This window comes from Orcinus orca, chromosome 1 (genome assembly GCF_937001465.1).
Source record: "Orcinus orca chromosome 1, mOrcOrc1.1, whole genome shotgun sequence".
In the NCBI taxonomy this organism is placed as follows: Eukaryota; Metazoa; Chordata; class Mammalia; order Artiodactyla; family Delphinidae; genus Orcinus; species Orcinus orca.
In genome coordinates, this window is record NC_064559.1 from 95,067,740 (window position 1) to 95,086,922 (window position 19,183).

Sequence of the window (19,183 nt, forward strand, 5' to 3'; positions counted from 1 at the left end):
TCACCAAATTTACAGAGCACTCTTAAGAGTGCAAAAGCGGAACAGACATAGTCTTTCTCACCAAAGAACTTCTAAAGGATGTCTGGCTAAAAGACCAACAAATAATAGAAATGTTTAGAGATTACAAAATGGGTCAGTGACATACAATGATTGCCAACATTAAGATGCTCACTATTCAGATATTAAGCCTAGAAAAAAAAAGACCTCTTCTGGATTTTAAATACAATTACTATATCAAAGAATTTTAGAATTAGAAGAAACTTTTCTATAACTTACCTGAACCTGTTCTAGATGAGTCCTCTGAAATAACCCAGAACAATTATCCTATTTTCCACATGACAACCTTCATTTCCTAGAAGATAGCTCTATTTTCAGTCTTCTCTCCTTCACCTTACTGAATCATACCAACCCTTAAACCCTTCCTCTCCCCATGACATGGTTTCTAGACCTCCTCCCCATCCTAGCTATGTTCCTCTGGACTGTCCAGTGATTGAATGTCATAATTCTATGAATGTAGACTAAAACTATATTAATATTTTTAACAACTGTGATATACTGTTTATATTTTTAAAATATCTAATTAGTCATTACATTTTTCATGTCTAAAGTATTTCATAATACATGTTTTAAATGTCTAAACAAATTACATAAAGACAACTTTGGGGCTTCCCTGGTGGCGCAGTGGTTGGGAGTCTGCCTGCCAATGCAGGGGACGCGGGTTCGCGCCCTGGTCTGGGAGGATCCCACATGCCGCGGAGCAACTGGGCCCGTGAGCCACAATTATTGAGCCTGCGCGTCTGGAGCCTGTGCTCCGCAACAAGAGAGGCCGCGATAGTGAGAGGCCCGCGCACCGCGATGAAGAGTGGCCCCCGCTTGCCACAACTAGAGAAAGCCCTCGCACAGCAACGAAGACCCAACACAGCCATAAATAAATTAATTTTAAAAAAAAAGACGACTTTGAATATTTTCTATTGCAAGTTCTATTTGGGAATATTATAGAAGAAACGTTCAAATTCTCAATTTAAAGAGTATTAAAAGAAAATTTTAAGGGATCATTTTAAAAATCCTTCAGGACAGAAATTATTTCAAGCATCTTATTTGACCACAAAGGTATGAAACTAGAAATCAACCACAGAAAGAAAAATGGGAAAAGAACAAACACATGGAGACTAAACAACATGCTACTAAAAAACAATGGGTCAACAATGAATCAAAGAAGAAATCAGAAAATACTTCAAGACAAATGAAAATGAAAACATAGCTTTCCAAAATCTGTGGGATGTAGCAAATTCAGTTCTAAAAGGGAAGTTCATAGTGATACAGGCCTTCCTCAAGAAACAATAAAAATCTCAAATAAACAACCTAACCTGCCACCTAAAGGATTTGGAAAAAAAGAACAAACAAAACCCAAAGCCAACAGAAGGAAGGAAGTAATAAAGATCAGAGAGGAAATAAATAAAATAGAGATCAAAAAATAACAGAAAACATCAATAAAAACAAGAGCTGGTTTTTTGAAAAGATTAAATGGACAAACCTCTAGCCAGGCTCACCTAGAAGAAAAGAGAGAGGACCCAAATAAACAAAATAAGAAATGAAAGGGCTTCCCTGGTGGTGCAGTAGTTAAGAATCCACCTGCCAATGCAATGGACACGGGTTCGAGCCCTGGTCCAGGAAGATCCCACATGCCACAGAGTAGCTAAGCCCGTGCGCCACAACTACTGAACCTGCACTCTAGAGCCCACGTGCCTCAACTACTGAAGTCCGCGTGCCTAGAGCCCGTGCTCCACAACAAGAGAAGCCACTGCAATGAGAAGCCTGCACGACCGCAACGAAGAGTAGCCCCCGCTCACCGCAACTAGAGAAAGTCCACGCGCAGCAACAAAAACCCAACTCAGCCAAAAATAAATAAATAAAATAAATGAATTTTTTAAAAAAAAAATCCTTTCATCATTCTTAACTTCCTCAGTCTCCTGTGAAAAACATACTCTTTTTTTAATTGGTTGTACAACTTTTTAATTGAAAATATCATGAAATATTTTTACATCTTTGTTATTGTTGTTCATATACTTATTGTAGAAAATTTACCAAACACCAAAAGGAAAGAAAGATTACATACCCAACTTAAATAATTACCAACATTTTGCCAATCATGTTTCCTCTATCCTGCGCTCATCATCTCCCCATAGAGTATTTTAAAGCAAATCCCAGCTTCATATCATTTCACCTTCAACTGAAACACACACTACGCATTAGTGCCTATTATGCCATAAGCACTGTGCTTACCTTTTTTAGTCCTCAAAATAAACTAACATAATAGTCAAGCTTAATCCTGTAGTATCCATGTCTGTTCTCATGTGACACTAATGTTCCTCCTTCATGTTTTGGCACACAGTTTTCAATACCTATGTAAACTGTGGGAATTACTATAGAACTTCGATGTTCTACTTCCAGTAGATAATATTCTTTTGTTATGGGTCCTTACAATATTTCTGATGGAGAATACTTGGTTGTGTTTATGCAACAGTAGAGCAGTTTCACAACTAAATGGGCTACTGACGTGCTAGTTAATAATTCTGGTAGACAGATGAGTCAGTAGTATGATAAACAACCTTACATAACTCACAGGATTTTAAAAGTACTTTGCAATACCTAAAGAAAAGGTGGAGTAGCAATATTAACAACCACAATTTTAGAGAACCCACTTTTAGACTGATTATTTAACTTTCGTTGAACTTTAGGACCATAACGTTCAACTACTATTTAATACATAACATGAGGTATTTTGTATCACTTTTAAAGAAAGCAAGAGTTAGCTGGCAAGTACTATAACCAGTTCTAGATTGTGACAGATCTTAGGAAACTTTGTGATTCATAAATTACAAGAAGTCCCTACAACAGAAATTTTGAAGTTTTGCAAAGATGGGGAAAAACTAAATAATCATTAAGAAACAGAATTCCTAAGAATAGCAAGTTGTCATTAAGCAGTGGTGAAAACCCTTCAATAAGTCAAGAGAGAAGATAAATATAAACCCTGACTAAAAAGCAGTCTACAGACTCTTATCTGGGGAGTTGCCAAAAACATTTCAATCAGGAAACATGAAAGAATCCTGTAAAATACTAGTGTATGATTGAGTTGGGGGTGACAGTCTGGAGGAATGTGATGAAAAGGTTCAAAAGAAGGAATTAAAGAAGAGGGAGGTATGTATACTTCTCTTTTCGTCAAACCACTTCAGATTTTTTTTAAACCTTTTCACTTAGATTCTAACATAATAAGCCTTACCCTAATTTTCCACCAAAGACTGGATCTGCAATTTCAGCACATTTGACACAATATAACAAACTTTAAAAAACAAAAAAGTGTTTCGTTCTTTTTTTTGTTTTCATTTTTTAAATCAGGCATTAAAAAAGCACTAAGCTTCAAAACTTACATCTGAACCCACACTTCTCATGGTACTTTGTAGGACAGGTTTAGTCACAGAAAGTTTTCCATTCACTGGGCTATTTGCCACTGGGGCTGGTACCACGTTCACCACGTGATTAGGTAGCTGTGTGGTTGCCCCAGCGACAGCAAGGACTGGCTGAGGAGGGGACAGAACTCCAGGTGCCTGGAGTTGTACCATGGTAGGCTGAGAGAGCACCACCGTCTGACCTGCAGTAGAGAAAAAAGAAAAGGAATCAGAGGGTGCATAACTACTGTGGCAGGAGAAGCTATTCAACATTTAGGTCTCTTCTGCAGATATAATAGGTAAGACCAAACGGAGGGATGTGAAACCACCAATTAAAACACAATCAATAGCAGCACACATTCATACTGACTTTTGTTGTGTTTTTAATGAAACCGACTAAATTCATTCTCTTTGAAGTTATCATTAACGTATTTCCACACTTTTTTTCAGCTAACACACATCAAATTTGCTAAGTTATACATAGGTTTCTCTAAGTATTAACCTCTGAAATTTATTAGTGCTAAAAGTATTTATCATATTACTAATATCAAACCTTCTATTCTGAACATAGAATCATATATTTTAAATTAATGGGATTTAGAAATACATATAACACCAAAAATATATGACAGAGATTCAGTAACTCAATACCTGGAAGAACCTGAGGCTACAATTATCGAAAATGTTAAAACCACTTAGCTAACACGGGAAATGTAAACCTGTAACTTAAAATAGTCTGCAGATAATATTGACTCCCCTACCCACCAAAATGGTCTACAAATCTTTTCTTAATCTTTACATTTAACCTTATTTTAAAATTACACTAATCTGAGGAAAATTAGTATCATTAACCTAAAGAAGGCTCATACAACTCATTAACACTGGTCTATGAAAATTTTTACTTGCCTGCTGAGTATCTGCTTTCAGATCTGGCCAATTTTATAAGGTGTTGAAAGCCTCACCTAACATCCACAGCTGCTTGAGCCCATTTAGCAAAATAAAGGTACTAAAGTAACTGGCAACTAAAATTTCATATAGTATATTTATACTCTTCTTTAAGGGAAAAAAAACATACTATACTTTCAGACAGTGTAACATGATCCATGTAAAACTCAGCTCAGTATTTCAAAGGATCAAGAATCTAAAAATCAAAATGATGCTTCAGAACACCTGTTTGTTAAGAACATCTGTCTTAGCTTAAAAAAAAAATCACTTGTATAAAATCAAAGTCTTTATGTTTCAGAAGGCCTCAGAAAGCATACGAAAACTAGAATTTAATTCATAGCATTTTATCCCAGGTAAATTAGTAAGAAAGACCTAAAAATAATCTCACAGATTTGTAATATATACAATTTACTTGAGCGTAAATGATCACTAAATATTTTTATCTTCTAATCTTCCCCTGGCATAATTTATTTTATGAAATGAAAACATAAAATATGGAAATGGCTCATAAGCAGATATATATTTGCTTGTGCCAAATATTCAAATAAAAATAATTAACAGGGAATTCCCTGGCAGTCCAGTAGTTAGGACTCTGCTCTTTCAGTGCTGAGGGCCCGGGTTCAATCCCTGGTCAGGGAACTAAGATCCCGTAAGCCATGTAGCGCGGCCAAAAAAGAAAATTTATAAGTAAAATAAATAGCATATTTATTTAAATAGTAAATGTTAAGTTTTTAAATTACACTTATTGAGATATTACAGTCAATCTGGTACTATGAAAAGACATACTCATCAGAATGTAAAACTTAAACCAAGGGTTCCCACCCTGAATATAAAGACCCTTCTTTAATAGCAAAAATATCATGGTCACCCAAGATGATCATGGTTGTCCTTTCAGTTTCTGTGGATTGAGAAAATATGTGATGAGAAAAGGCTATTAAGAATTTAGTAATGATTTTAAATGAATTTGGAGTTGAGTAATCAGAAGTATAACTTCTTTGTACATCAGTACAAAGATATATGAAACAAATTATTTATTCAGTCTACAGAAAATATGGATTTGCAGATGCCCTGCAAAAGCCAAATGTTACTACTACTCCAACCACACGTATCTCAGGGCCCACTGTCTACAGGTTGAGAACCACTGACTTAAACCAATACTTTGAGAAGAGCATTATCAGAAGTAGTATTCCGTATCTTGAGTTTAAAAATTATGATAAAAAGACCCTGAAAAACTAAAAAATGTTCAATGAATTGTGGGATTATTCCAAAGAACAGAGAAGGTGGTAAACATAAAGAATTAAGTCATTTCAAAGAAAGGATCCTACTTCTAGCTCCAGTTACCCATTTAAAGTATTAGCAGTTAACACATAAAGATAGCTTTGTAATATTTCTTAAAACTAATTGAGAAAAATAATCCAAGTCTGTAGTATCCAGTGTCTGGTTATCACCATCTCGTTGCTGAAAGAACTGCAACACGGAGCGAGGGAGATGGAGCAATATCAAGTCAAGGTCTGCGTACCAAATGTGGCTCCAAGTCCTACCAGGCCACTGATGCCTCCTTTTTTTTCCAAAATGCACATCAGGCCCTTTCATCCCAGAATGCCTAACTAACCTCAAATTATTGAGCACCTAAATCAAAGATCCTATAAAAATACTAGGCATGTTTGGGTTCAAGACAAAATGTGGAGAAACAACTAAATTTCCATGACAATGTGTTCAAGGTGACTTGCTAAACCTGACATGCTAGATGCCCACCAGCTCACAAAATGCAGTGCAAAGGACTGTTTCGGGTCTTAAATAGTTAGCAGCTGAACATAGTTACTACTGTTCCTAGTGTGGAAGCAGTTAAAAAGGACATACCAAAAGGCTGTTTATCCCTTTCAGCATGCTCAAAACCCTCTTTGGCATTACACACAAATCCCCCTTAATGGACCACGGCTGGTTTCAATGCTGGATACTTTTGACTATGTATGGCTCACTGATAGTGATAGTCAGTTTCTTCCTTTTCAGTTACCTTCAAAGACTTCAAACTTTATATCAAACAGTTATTGAATGCCTGCTTTGTCTAAAATAGTATGGCTGTGTGACAGTAAATTTCTCTGTGTATTAATTTTCTCATCTATAAAATGGAGATGATAATAATAGTACCTATCCTCACAGAGTTGATGTAAGGATTCAATAAGATAACGCACTTAAGCACTTAGAACAGTGTCTGGCACGTAATAAGAGCTTAAATGTTAGCTAGTATTAATTATTTTTATTATTATTAATTACTATTAACCTCCTTTTATGTATAATAATAGCTTCTATAAGGGTATTGCATGTATTATCAATTCATTAGTTCTCACAGTTACTGTTATTTAACTGTTGATATAAATTTGTTAACTCCCCAATTAGAATTCTTGAGATCAAATACCACATCTCTGCATTCTTTTAGAGGCAATATACTATAGTGATTAATTACACAGACTGAGCCAGACCACCTGGGCTCAAGTTCTGACTCTACTGCTCACTAGTAGAATGACCTAGAACAAGTTATTTTACCTCTATCCTCCATTTCAATGATTTGTTACCACTATCTACCCAAAAAGTCCAAGACAGGATACCTTCCTCTCTATCCTCCATTCCCCTTTCACATGACCTAATTACCAAGCCCTGTGATTCTACACTTTTTAACATCTCTACTGTCTATCCTGGCTCTTCATTTTCATTGATATTCCAGGCTTTCATCATCTCTCACCTGCACTACTTGTGCAAGTCTTAATGGATGTATAGGACTTAGATGTAGAAGTAGGCAGAAGCTGTTTCAGGCAGATAGAATGGCATGTCAAGAAATGAGGAAAAAAAAGAAAATTTAAGGGACAATGGCCAGATAAGTTGAACTAAAAGATTTATAGAAAGGAGAGTTATTATAAGGTAAAGTTAGAAAACTAAACTGGAGCCAAACCATGAAGGGTTTTACATTCCAAGCCAGAGAATTTGAACTTAATCCTGTAAGAATTACTTCTTTTTTAATGGCAAAATATTTACTGCTGATACTTATATCGATTAACTGTAAAATGCCTTTCCTATATTTCTCTTCTTCCCTCCCCATTTTCAAATAAATGGAAGATATACACTTAAATCTATATGTTATTACAATATACCTCTCCAGATTGTACTATAAAAACAGACAAGTGCCCTATATTAGCATATGCTCCCCCAAAATAAAACTGTCTTCAGATAACGGGAAAGCACTGAAGTTCTGAATAATGTATGATTCAGGTTTCTAAAACTGATAAACTGCTCAGAGAAGTTTCTCTTCTTGCTATAGGTAGGAACTTCTATCATTCAAACATAGCCAATGGTCTGCTAAGAGCAAATTCTCACGAATACCCCTTGCTTTACATACTGGTCATATTAATATCAAACTTTTACTTTTTATACATGTGTTTTAACAGCTTATGGGAACTATAATGAAGTTCTTCACAAGTTTAGATTCTCAGCCTTTGGGAAAACACAGACCCTTTTGAGATCCTGATGAAAGTTTTGGAGACTATCCCTAGAAAAATCCACAAATAACATACACTAAATCTCACATTTTATTTCAAGGGGTTTATGAACACTTAACATCCATTCACAGGCCACAAGAATACCCATTCTACAGGACTGCTATTTTTCACAGGAAAAAGGCAGTAGTTTTCACCCTGTCCTAAGAGGGCAGGTATTTCAGGTTTGTTTGGTTGGAGTTTTTTTGGTAGGGATTGGTGGATTTTCACGGATCCATCCAGTCTCTCACCTAGTTCTTTTTATCAATGTCATATTGTCTATGACCATGGAACATGTTGCCCTCATTAAAACCATGCTCCAAAGAAATGAGCTAACAATCCATAGCTGGAAATACAGCCATAAGTGTAACACTGGGTATTTATTTACAACCCATTCCCCATTGACCCCAGTCCTACTTGGTGCCAACAAGCTAAATCCAGGGAAAGAACGCTGTGCAAGTTTCCATTTAGTCATGTGTACACATATCAGTATAAGTACAATGATGAATAATCTTCCCAAGAGATCTCTATGTGCAAATGATTCCTATATCTGAATAGTACCAAATCCTCAAACTTGAACTTTCACTATAGACCTCAGCTTCTTGCAGAATCAGCTATGGGAGGCCATCTAGTGGACAAAATATAGAAACACACATTCTTAGCTACTTGAAGACAGTTTCAGGTTTCTTCTTAATGCCCCATACAAGATCATGTTACTAAACAGCGCTGCCTCCTCAGAGATTATCTGACTCTATTGCCAAAACACACCTATTAGACCTGAAATGGACCATATTATTTTAAATACTGACTTCTCCTTAAAAACAAAAAAGTTCATGGACACAAAAATCTCAGAATAAAATGGCACCGAAAAAGTTTCCCAGATTTTCTTCTTCGTTACAAGTGGTTATATAAAACCACAAGCCTTAGAGACAGGCACTTTCATAATTCAAACTGTGAGAAAAAAGAACTATCAGATGTAAATAATCTTGATAGCTATCTCCCTTGTTACGATAGGAACCACATCTCTACAACATCCTCAGAACCAAGGACAATTCTTGACACACAGTATGTGCTCAGAAATTACACCCTGAATTAAAACAAGTCATGTGACACAAGCCTCAGTGCCCTCCAATTAAACATACACAGCCTCAAATTCCATTCAGGTACCTTTAGTGGGTGCAGGATGTATACTGATAATTGGCTGCTGCTTCGCCAATGGCATAAGTGTTGGCAGTGTTTGAATAATGATGGTTTTTGCTGGAACGCTGGGGTTTGTTTGAGTCTTGGGTGCTGCTGGAAGTAATAAAGGCTTGGGCTGAATTGAAGGTTTTGAACTCATCTGAATTTTTTTCTTTGGAGTCAGTCCATTTTCTGGAGAAAAACCAAACAAACCACAAATCAGTTTAAGGGCAATTAAGCAAATCCTAGAAAGGAGATTCTATTATACACCTTTCCCTAAACATTTTCTTGACCTCTGACTACCCTTACTGAAGTTTAAGCATAGCCACTCTATATCTTAATGGACTGAAGAAAAGTCCTCAGTCTGAGGTCTTCCTTTTTGACCAAGCTGCAGCTTTGCCAAAGGGACACGTGAACCAGTAAAGAAGAATAGCTAAAACCCCTGAATAAAGCATCGAGGTGAATAAGGTTAACAAATGTCACAGCCAAATGGCCCTCACATTCAATATCTTTAACTGAAACTTTGAAATTTCTCTTGAAGATGGTGGGGCCCTAAATCTATTTAAAGTATCATTCACCTATAAAGAGAAAAACAACCAAAGAAGATTATTTCTTCCCTTTCCTCTCCACATTAATCATCCACAACAAACAAAACAGGTGCACTAATTTAAAAACAGCAAGCCAGCTTAATAAACATACACTTAATCCAACATTTTCTTTTAAGAAATGGAGCCTAAGCTCAGTCTAAAATAGAGATAACAGAAGTTAGGAGATGGAGTAATACCAGTTTTGCTCTTAGGACTAATGATGGGCTTGTCTTCCTTCAGTGGCTCTGCTGAGGAGGGACTATTAAAGCTTTCACCATATAAGGAAAAGGGAGACATCTGGGAAGTAGAAGACAAATCCAACTCCTCCTGTAGCAAAATAAAACACAAACAAATTCATGCAGAAGAATACTATCCTTGAGCAGAAAATTGCTTAGAAAGAGAGGCAAGATCTATATATAAACAGAGAAACACTTCAAGACAATTTCAAGGCAAAGGTGTGATATATTAGAACTATATCTATATATGAAGTACTAAGAGATGATGGATAAATCAACATTATCCATCTACACTAAAGGAAAAATAACTAAAAATGAAGTATGTCTATTTCATCCTCTTATATGAAAGATATCAATCACTGATCTGATCTGCTTCTATATTTTCTCCCACAAACTTTATATTTTACTTGTTCCTAGTCATACAAACATTTAGTATCATTATAGAGTTACAGTTAAAATGCTAATATCTTTCCCCCACCATCTCTTATTCTGTCTTACAGGAATCTCAAAAGCAAATAATTCTCACTATTTGTATCCTTTTCTATTTCTTAACACTGCCTTTGTCCCGAATGTTTTGAAAGAAAAACACTGAAAGGAGCAGGGCTATTTTATTTTATTTAATGGGTAAACTAATAATACAGAGGGACTTCCCTGGTGGTCCAGTGGTAAAGAATCCGCCTTACAAAGCAGGGGACATGGGTTCGATCCCTGGTCGGGAAACTAAGATCCCACACGCTGCAGGGCAACTAAGCCCACGCGCCACAACTACTGAGCTCACACGCCTCAACTAGTGAGCCTGTGTGCCGCAAACTACAGAGCCCACACGCTCTGGAACCTGGGTGCCACAACTACAGAGCCCACACACCCTGGACCCTGCGCACCACAACTAGAAAGAAGCCCGCGCGTGGCAACAAAGAGCCCTCGCGCCACAATGAAAGATCCCGCATGCCTCAATGAAGACCCTGTGTGCCACAACTAAGACCCGATGCAATATACAAAAATAATATTTAAGAAAATAATAATAAAGAAATGTTTTTTAAAAAATAGATATATAGATATTAATATTTTCTAGGTCTTTTAATATTCAGTGGATCTGTCTCATTTTGTTAGAATAAAGAAGCTTAACATAGGATAAAAGTAGCATTTCAATTCCAAGAGAAAAAGATGTTATGTATAATAATGGAATGGGCACAAGTATGTAAATACATACATCATACCATCTTCAAAAGAATCTATAAGATTACTGAAAGAAGAATTAAGAGAATACTTGTTTACTCTCAGCATGATGTAGGCTCCCTTACCTCAAAAAAGCCAGAAGCCATAAAGGAAGAAGAAATAGATTTGAACAAATAATAATTAAATATTTTATAAGAAAAAAACAGAACATAAACATATGGGGGGCTTCCCTGGTGGCGCAGTGGTTGAGAGTCTGCCTGCCAATGCAGGGGACACGGGTTCGTGCCCCGGTCCGGGAAGATCCCACATGCCGCGGAGCGGCTAGACCCGTGAGCTATGGCCGCTGAGCCTGCACGGGCCGGAGCCTGTGCTCCGCAAGGAGAGAGGCCACAACAGTGAGAGGCCCGCGTACCGCAAAAAAAAAAAGATACATATGGGGAGAAAATATTTGCCAAAAATGGATAAAGGAAAGAAACCACCATTTCATTGAAAAGGAAATGCAAATAGTATCCAAAGGCAAATTTAAAAGAAAATCTTTTTTTTAAAAAATCATCAGGGGCTTCCCTGGTGGCGCAGTGGTTGAAAGTCCGCCTGCCGATGCAGGGGACACGGGTTCGTGCCCCGGTCCGGGAAGATCCCACATGCCGCGGAGCGGCTGGGCCCGTGAGCCATGGCCGCTGAGCCTGCGCGTCCGGAGCCTGTGCTCCGCAACGGCAGGGCCCACAGTGGTGAGAGGCCCGCGTACCGCCAAAAAAAAAAAAAAAAAATCATCAGATAAGAAAAAGTTAAAATGACCTGAAAGAGCATATGGGAGAAATGGTCATTCTCAGTAATGCTGGTGAGAATGAGAATTGTTTCATTCATTCATCCTCAACACCTATTCAGCATGTAGCCATAAGCGGGGCTGTATGAACCTTACAGAGTATATTATAACAATAATATATTTGGAAAAAAACAAAGACTATGAGATAACACAGGAGGAAATGATTATCTTCATAGCCTTAGATGCTTACAAGGCATCTGATAAAATTCAGCAAAGATTCCTCATAAAAGTCCTAAAAAATAAGGACTGGAGGGACATTTTCTTAACATTAAAAAAAAAGCTATGCATAATTGTATAGCCAAAGTCATACTTAATGGTAAAATACTAAATGCTTTGCCATTAAAGTCAGGACAAGAAAGAAATAATTGCTTTTTCTGTAATTCTGGCAGACATAATTATACTAGAAAATGAAATAAAAGGAATAAATACTAAAATAGAAGAAACAGAAGCGCCTTTGTTTGCACGGTGATATGCTGTCTACTTGGAACACATTTAAGAACTAACAAAATTTTCACTATGAAAATATTGTATTAATAATCACTTAGAGGGCTTCCATGGTGGCGCAGTGGTTGAGAGTCCGCCTGCCGATGCAGGGGACACGGGTTTGTGCCCAGTTCCAGGAAGATCCCACATGCCACAGAGCGGCTGGGCCCATGAGCCATGGCCGCTGAGCCTGCGCATCTGGAGCCTGTGCTCCACAACGGGAGAGGCCACGACAGAGAGACCCGCGTACCGCAAAAAAAAAAAAAAAAAAAGAATCCACCTGCCAATGGCGGGGACACAGGTTCAAGCCCTGATCCGGGAAGATCCCACATGCCACGGAGCAACTAAGCCCATACGCCACAGCTACTGAGCCTGCGCTCTAGAGTCCATAAGCCACAACTACTGAGCTTGCATGCCACAACTGCTGAAGACCGTGCGCCTAGAGCCCATGCTCCGCAACGAGAAGCCACCGCAATGAGAAGCCTGCGCACCGCAACAAAGAGTAGCCCCTGCTCGCCACAACTAGAGAAAGCCTGTGCGCAGCACCTAAGATTCAACGCAGCCAAAAATAAATAAATAAATAAAATTCATTTTTTAAAAAACGAATTGATTTAATAAATGGTACTGGAACAATCCTTCTGATAGTCATTTGGGAAAACAAAAAACTTGGATTCGTATTTCACATCATAAACCAAGATAACTCCAAATGGATCAGAGATCTAAATATTTAAAATAAAACCTTATGAAAAATATGTATTAACAGTCACTCAGAAACTATTACTTCCTAAATAATTTGATCCTAAGGCCACTAGATGGAGCAGTGCAAGACCAGCATCCATGCAGAGAGGCAGGCTGGTGGAGTATCGGAGCCTAAGGAGAGGAGGTAGGGGCAGGCAGCCCAGCACAGGGAGTCACAGCAGATTACCCTGCTCATATTGGGTCAGCTTGACGCAGGTGTCAATGCCCAGAACACAGGAGTCAGTGTGAAGGGACCTGCACTGGCCAAATCCAGGATAACATAAGAATCAGAATAAATAATTATAGTAATGGGTTATAATCTGTTGAATAAACTAGGAAACCATGAGTCCATACTGATATAAACAAATAAATGAATAAATTTAAAGTCTGATGAGAAACAGGTTATTTTTACATAGTTTTAAAGTACCTCCTCATAAAATACTTATTTTGGGCAAAGGAAGAAAGAGCAACTTCACAGTGGAATAGCCTGGCAGACACCACCTTAATCAAATGAACGGAGTGAACCTCATCAGTAACAGGACAAATGAAAATTGTGTGCCATCACATCAAAAGTAAATGAGACAGACACAGCATCACTTCTGTGATATTCCTGCCACAAATACAAAACCTGAATCTCATCCTGAAGAAACATCAGGCAAACCCAACTGAGGGACATTCTACAAAATAATTAGTCTTTAATCTCCAAAAGTGACAAGGTCATGAATGTCAAGGAAGAATGAACTGTTTCAACTGAAGGAGATTAAAGAGACAAGACAATCAAATGCAATGCGTGATTCTAAACTAGATCCTTCCGCTCACAAAAGGACATCTTTGGGACAACTGGTACAATCTAAATGGGAATTGAACATTAGATGATAGTATGGTATAAACATTTATTTCCTGATTTTAATGGTTTTATTGTGGCTAGAAGACATATCCTTGCTTGTAGGAAGTAGACACTGAAGTATTTGGGGGTGACAAGGCATCAAGTTGGCAACTTACTCTCAAATGGTTGAGGGAAAAAAAAAGTTCCTTGTAATGTACTTGTAATATTTCTATAAGTTTAAGGTTTTTCAAAACAAAAAGTTAATATAAGCAAGAAAACAAGAATAAAAACATTATAACCTATGAGTGGTGAAAACCCTCCTTTGAGTAACAACAACAAAAAGCAATAAAAGATTGATAATTCAGCTATGGAGAAAATAAACACCAAAAATAAAGCTTAAGGACAAATGGCAAATTGGAGAAAAACACTTGTAACTTACTTCACAAACTAAACACTAATAATCCTAATATGTAATAAAACACTTTAAAAATTGAAGAGAAAAAGACCAATACAATCCAATAGAAAAGTGGACAAAAATTTGAACTGTTCATAAAAAGAAATGCAAATAGGCCTTAGACATATGAAATATACAAAAAGATGTTTAACCACACTTATAATAAAAGAAATAGAAAACAAAACATGCTGTGTAATGATGAAGGGAAAATTGGCCCTCTTACATACTGCTGGTCAGAATAGACAACCGTACAACCTGTGGAGGGAAATCTGGCAATAAACAGTAACATTAAAAAAGTATTCACCCCGATCTCAGCAATCTCTCTTTAGGAGTATAACCGGATATCTTTGCCAAGATATCCTGGCAAAAATATGAAGTGACTTATGTACATAGTTATTTATTACAGCATTGTTTGAGTCCAGAAAAGACCAAAAACAACACAAATGTTCATCAATAAGGAAATCACTGAATAAAGTATAATATAGTCACACAGTGGAACCCTATGCAGCCATAAAAGGGAATGAGAAAGATTCTATATCCTGAAATTGGAGTTACCTCTAAGTTAAATAAGCAAGGTGCAGAGCAGGGTATGTAGTATGCTACCTTTTGTGTAAGAAAGGATGGAAAGGAAAGAATAGGACAGAAATCAGGCTTCTGTGAATATACCTTGTTATATATTAATACTTTTGACTTCAAAAGTAAATTAAGTTTTTAAAATTAAATCATTGGAGAAACTGTGGGACCACAGAGAACTGCCAAGAGCGGCAATCAGAGAAAAGCTTCATAGAGAAAGTAATTTTTGAACTGGGACTTAAGGATGAATAGGAGTTTTCAAAGAAGAAAGAAAAGGAGGCTATTTCAGGCAGAAGGAAGAGCATGTACAAAAACCTAAAATGGTAAGAGCAGAGATCTCGCTGCTCTTGTCCACGGACGGTGTTTGGCACAGTTCCTGGCACAGTTGTTGAATGACTGGAGCACACAGGAGCTCTCAGGGTTAAACCCAAGGGGAGTGTGAAGGCAGCAACAGGAAGGGTAGTGAGAAACAAGACTGGAAAGGTAAACAGGAGCCAGAACATGGAGGGCCTAGTACACTGGCAATTTAAATTTTGTCCTTGTAAGAGTTGGGAAGGTTTTAAGCAAAAAACTGGCACAATCAAATTTGTGATTTTGAAAAATTTCTCTTTGAAGATTCCTCTGCTAAGAAAGGTTTGGGGAGTTAGGAGGCAGAGAGACCAGTCAAAATTCTATTGCCTTAATCCAGATGAGGTGACGATGGCCTGGTGTGTGTGGAGAAGATGAATCTTAGAGATACTAAGTGGATAGAATCATCAGGATTTAGTAACTGACTATATGGAAATTATGCCAGAATGAAGATACCTCAATTTCCAGCAGATATAATTCACTGAAACAGTAATTTGAATTTTTCTTCTTATATTTTTTCCTTTCCCCATTCCAAAAAATACCTAAGCCCTTTGGTACTTCCTTTTCCTGGCCTCAGAGCTTTTGTCTAGATGAAGAGCAGAAGCATTTTTAAGGTGCTTTTGTAAAAAACCTTATTAGCGCATTCAAAAGGTAGTACTAGGCTTTCCTGAACTAAGGAGACCATTCTAGGTTACATGGCTAAGGAGTTACAGAAACAGACCATCTTACAGTCTTCCATGTCCTCAAAGAATGTATATTCTAACGGGGAGTAAAGAGGGTAGCAGGGAGAAAAGACAATAAGTCAATAAACAAAAAAAATATTGGGTACTGGTAAGGTGCAATGAAACAATGAAATTATGAAGACAAGAACATAAGGGAAGGAGGGCAAAACCAAAGAGACTAACAGCTTTCTAGCTCCCTCAAGGCCATTCCTCAAGATTCAGCTTCCTCAGGATTAAATGAGATAATAGGACTTATATTAGCACTTAATAAATGTTAACTGCCTCCCACACATACATATTTTCCAGATTCCACTGTAACCAAAATCACTGTAAAAGACTGGTTACTTACAGGAACATGCTGAGTCGAAGAATAAGAGTCCACTGACTGAGGAGATGAGACTGAACAACTTGAGGAGGCTGGAGAAAGTGGCTGAGGTTCTGCCTTAATATCTTTAACTGAAAAACAAGGGGCAAAAATTTTCCCACTGAACAATATAAACTCAGAATGAAATGAATAAGAAAGAAGGTAAAATCTGCTTTTAAAATTCAATGATATAGAAGCTAAGGTCACCAAAATATATCATCAAGTGAAAATTCAAGAGCAGAAAACAGTAAATCTAGTATGCTTCCATTTGTGTAATAAATTATACATGTGTATACTATTGTACTACTAGCATCTGCATTAACTCTCTTGAAGGAGGAACATAAGAAATTGATAACAGTGGTTGTCTCTGGGAAGCACAACTTGGTGGCTGAGGGACAAGAGCCAAAAGAGACACTTTTCTACTCTACAGACTTTTTGTACCTTTTGAATATTATGCGATATGCAAAATTATAGCCTCCCTCCAAAATAATTTTAAAACATAAGAAACAGGAAAGAATTATTGTGGAAAGCATTTTTGACAATACAATTAAAACACAAAAATGTTCCTATCTTTTGAACGATGTATTTTTAAAAATGTGCTGAGTAACTATAGCCTAGGTGTTCCTAGGTGTCAAATTTATAACAGGGTAGGAATGGGGAAGAGAAGAATCTCTGTGGCAGACTGTGTTCTCCAAAGTTAGGTGCAAAATATCTACCATATCTCATGATCTATAATGTGATTTTGCCACTTCCCCATCAAGAAGTAGCCACTATTTCCTCCTCTGTTTGAATCTAGGTGGGCTTATGACTTCTTCAATTGACAGAGTATGGAAGTAATGCTAGGTGAATCCCAAGGCTGTGTTACATTAGGCAATGCAGCTTCTATTTTGTGTGTTGAAACACTCACATTTGAGCCTTTGAAGTCTGACTACCATGAGACCACCAGGCTGTGAGGAAGCCAGGCCATATAGAAAGGTGACGTGTAAGCACTCAAGTTGGCAGTCCTAGTCTTCAAGTCATTCCAGACCAGGCATCAGACATGTGAGTGAAGAACACTTAAGGTAACTCTAGCCCCCAGTGTCAAGCTACCTCAGCCTTCAAATCTTCCCAGATGAGGTCTGGACACCATGGAGCAGAGACAAGCAATTCCTGGTGCATCCTGTCCAAATGCCTAACCCACAGATTCTGGGAGCCTAATAAAATGGTTATTGTTTTAAGCCACTAAGTTTTAGAATAGTTTGTTACACAATGGTAGGAACCAGAACACTGGCCTCGTGTAGCTCTTATTCTGTGAGGGAAGACAGGAATTGAGCAAGATATACAAATACATAAAATGAAAGGGAAAAGGAAATGCAGCAGTAGGGAGGACTGCAGTTTAGATGGGGAAATGTGCTGGTTATTTACACATTGTCTCTCAGCTCTAAGTCTACCTTCTATAGTCTGTGATGCAAATTATTAATACATGTCTCAGCTGGCTTCCTTTTAGGTCCTGTCCATAGGGGATACTAGAAGGATACTAAAAGGTAGAAGGGAAGAAGGGATTTCTTCATCCTCCCATCAGCTTCATCCCAGAAGGGACAGTTTGCTCCAGGTTCCAGCTTTTTTCAGCACACCTAAAACCCACCTCATTGGGCCCCTTAAAGATACTAGCATTAGCCAGGTAGGGCCTCCTCCTCAGATGTGTATACACGGGACCCCTACACTAAGTTCCTAGGTTCTAATAATCCCAAGCTTCTTCCCTTTGATTCCCTAAATTCTGTCTAATTCTCAGATAGATTAATCTCTTAGAGAATATTACATATAATTCAAAATCAATATTTCTGAATAATAAAATTTTTATTCATTATGTGACTAACACATTACTATGAAATTCTTTATATCTATTTTGGCAAGAAATTTACGTATGCCTTGCTACACCAAAATAGAATGTAGTCCCTGGAAATTTTTGGCCTACAAAAGTGGCCCAGTAACCCCACCTAATTTTGACTATTACCAAACTACAAAATAATATGGACCCATTTAAATTTTTTATCAATGAAATACATCATTACCTGTACAGAATTGATTGTTGATGTCCCAAATGCCTGTCTCCCAAGGCATCAAATCAAAATCAAAATCAAGATTATCAAAATTATTTTCCTGTAGGTTTCAAATCAGCAAAAGATTATAAGATTAAAATATATACATCCAGAAATCAAACTAACAGATGCAATTTGCCATAAATAATATAATTGTGATTACCCAACTTAGTAAAAATAACTTTCTAAGTTAATCAGTTCATCTTGAAAATACATCTTGGATAGCTTAGAGATAAACCAATTTAGTTATTTTAAGCACAGTAGTAACAGCTAGGAAGGAGGTATTGAAGTCAACATCTATCTGAAAGATTCAGTTGGTCTCATTCTTTTCAGTGGAAATGGACCTTTACAACAGTCACAAAATATGTGTTTTGTCATAAAGGAGATCCAGCAAAATAAGTTTTCCCATTGCCATTAAGGAAAAGAAGTCACAGCAAATGCCTATTTACAATATCATCTCTATATACAAGGGAAAGAATATAGATGTATCCAAAAGACATGCAGGAATCATAAAGAGACTGTAACTGAAACTTCAAATATACCAATTATTAAAATGCTTATGGGAGAAGGAAGAGATCCATAGGAGGATGGGTAATTTTATATTTTTTTTACTGTTCTGTACTTTTCAAATTTCTAAAATAAAATTTCTAATTTTTTTTTTAATCCTAGAAGATAAAA

The 19,183-nt window shown here is 37.2% G+C and overlaps 1 protein-coding gene across 4 annotated transcripts in view; it reads right to left on the reverse strand.

Annotated features, from left to right (window-relative positions):
• Positions 1 to 19,183, reverse strand: part of ATF6 (activating transcription factor 6) — a 222,147-nt gene that overhangs the window by 189,728 nt on the left and 13,236 nt on the right. For 2 of the 4 annotated variants that reach the window (XM_049709130.1, XM_049709134.1), the window contains exons 3-5: positions 9,882 to 10,011; positions 9,086 to 9,289; positions 3,429 to 3,649 (exon numbers count right to left, since the gene is read on the reverse strand). In XM_049709130.1, coding sequence (XP_049565087.1) covers positions 3,429 to 3,649; positions 9,086 to 9,289; positions 9,882 to 10,011 — 555 coding nt within the window. Of the gene's footprint in view, positions 1 to 3,428; positions 3,650 to 9,085; positions 9,290 to 9,881; positions 10,012 to 16,412; positions 16,520 to 18,478; positions 18,567 to 19,183 lie in introns of all 4 variants that reach the window. The other 2 variants (XM_049709129.1, XM_049709132.1) reach the window with 2 other exon arrangements.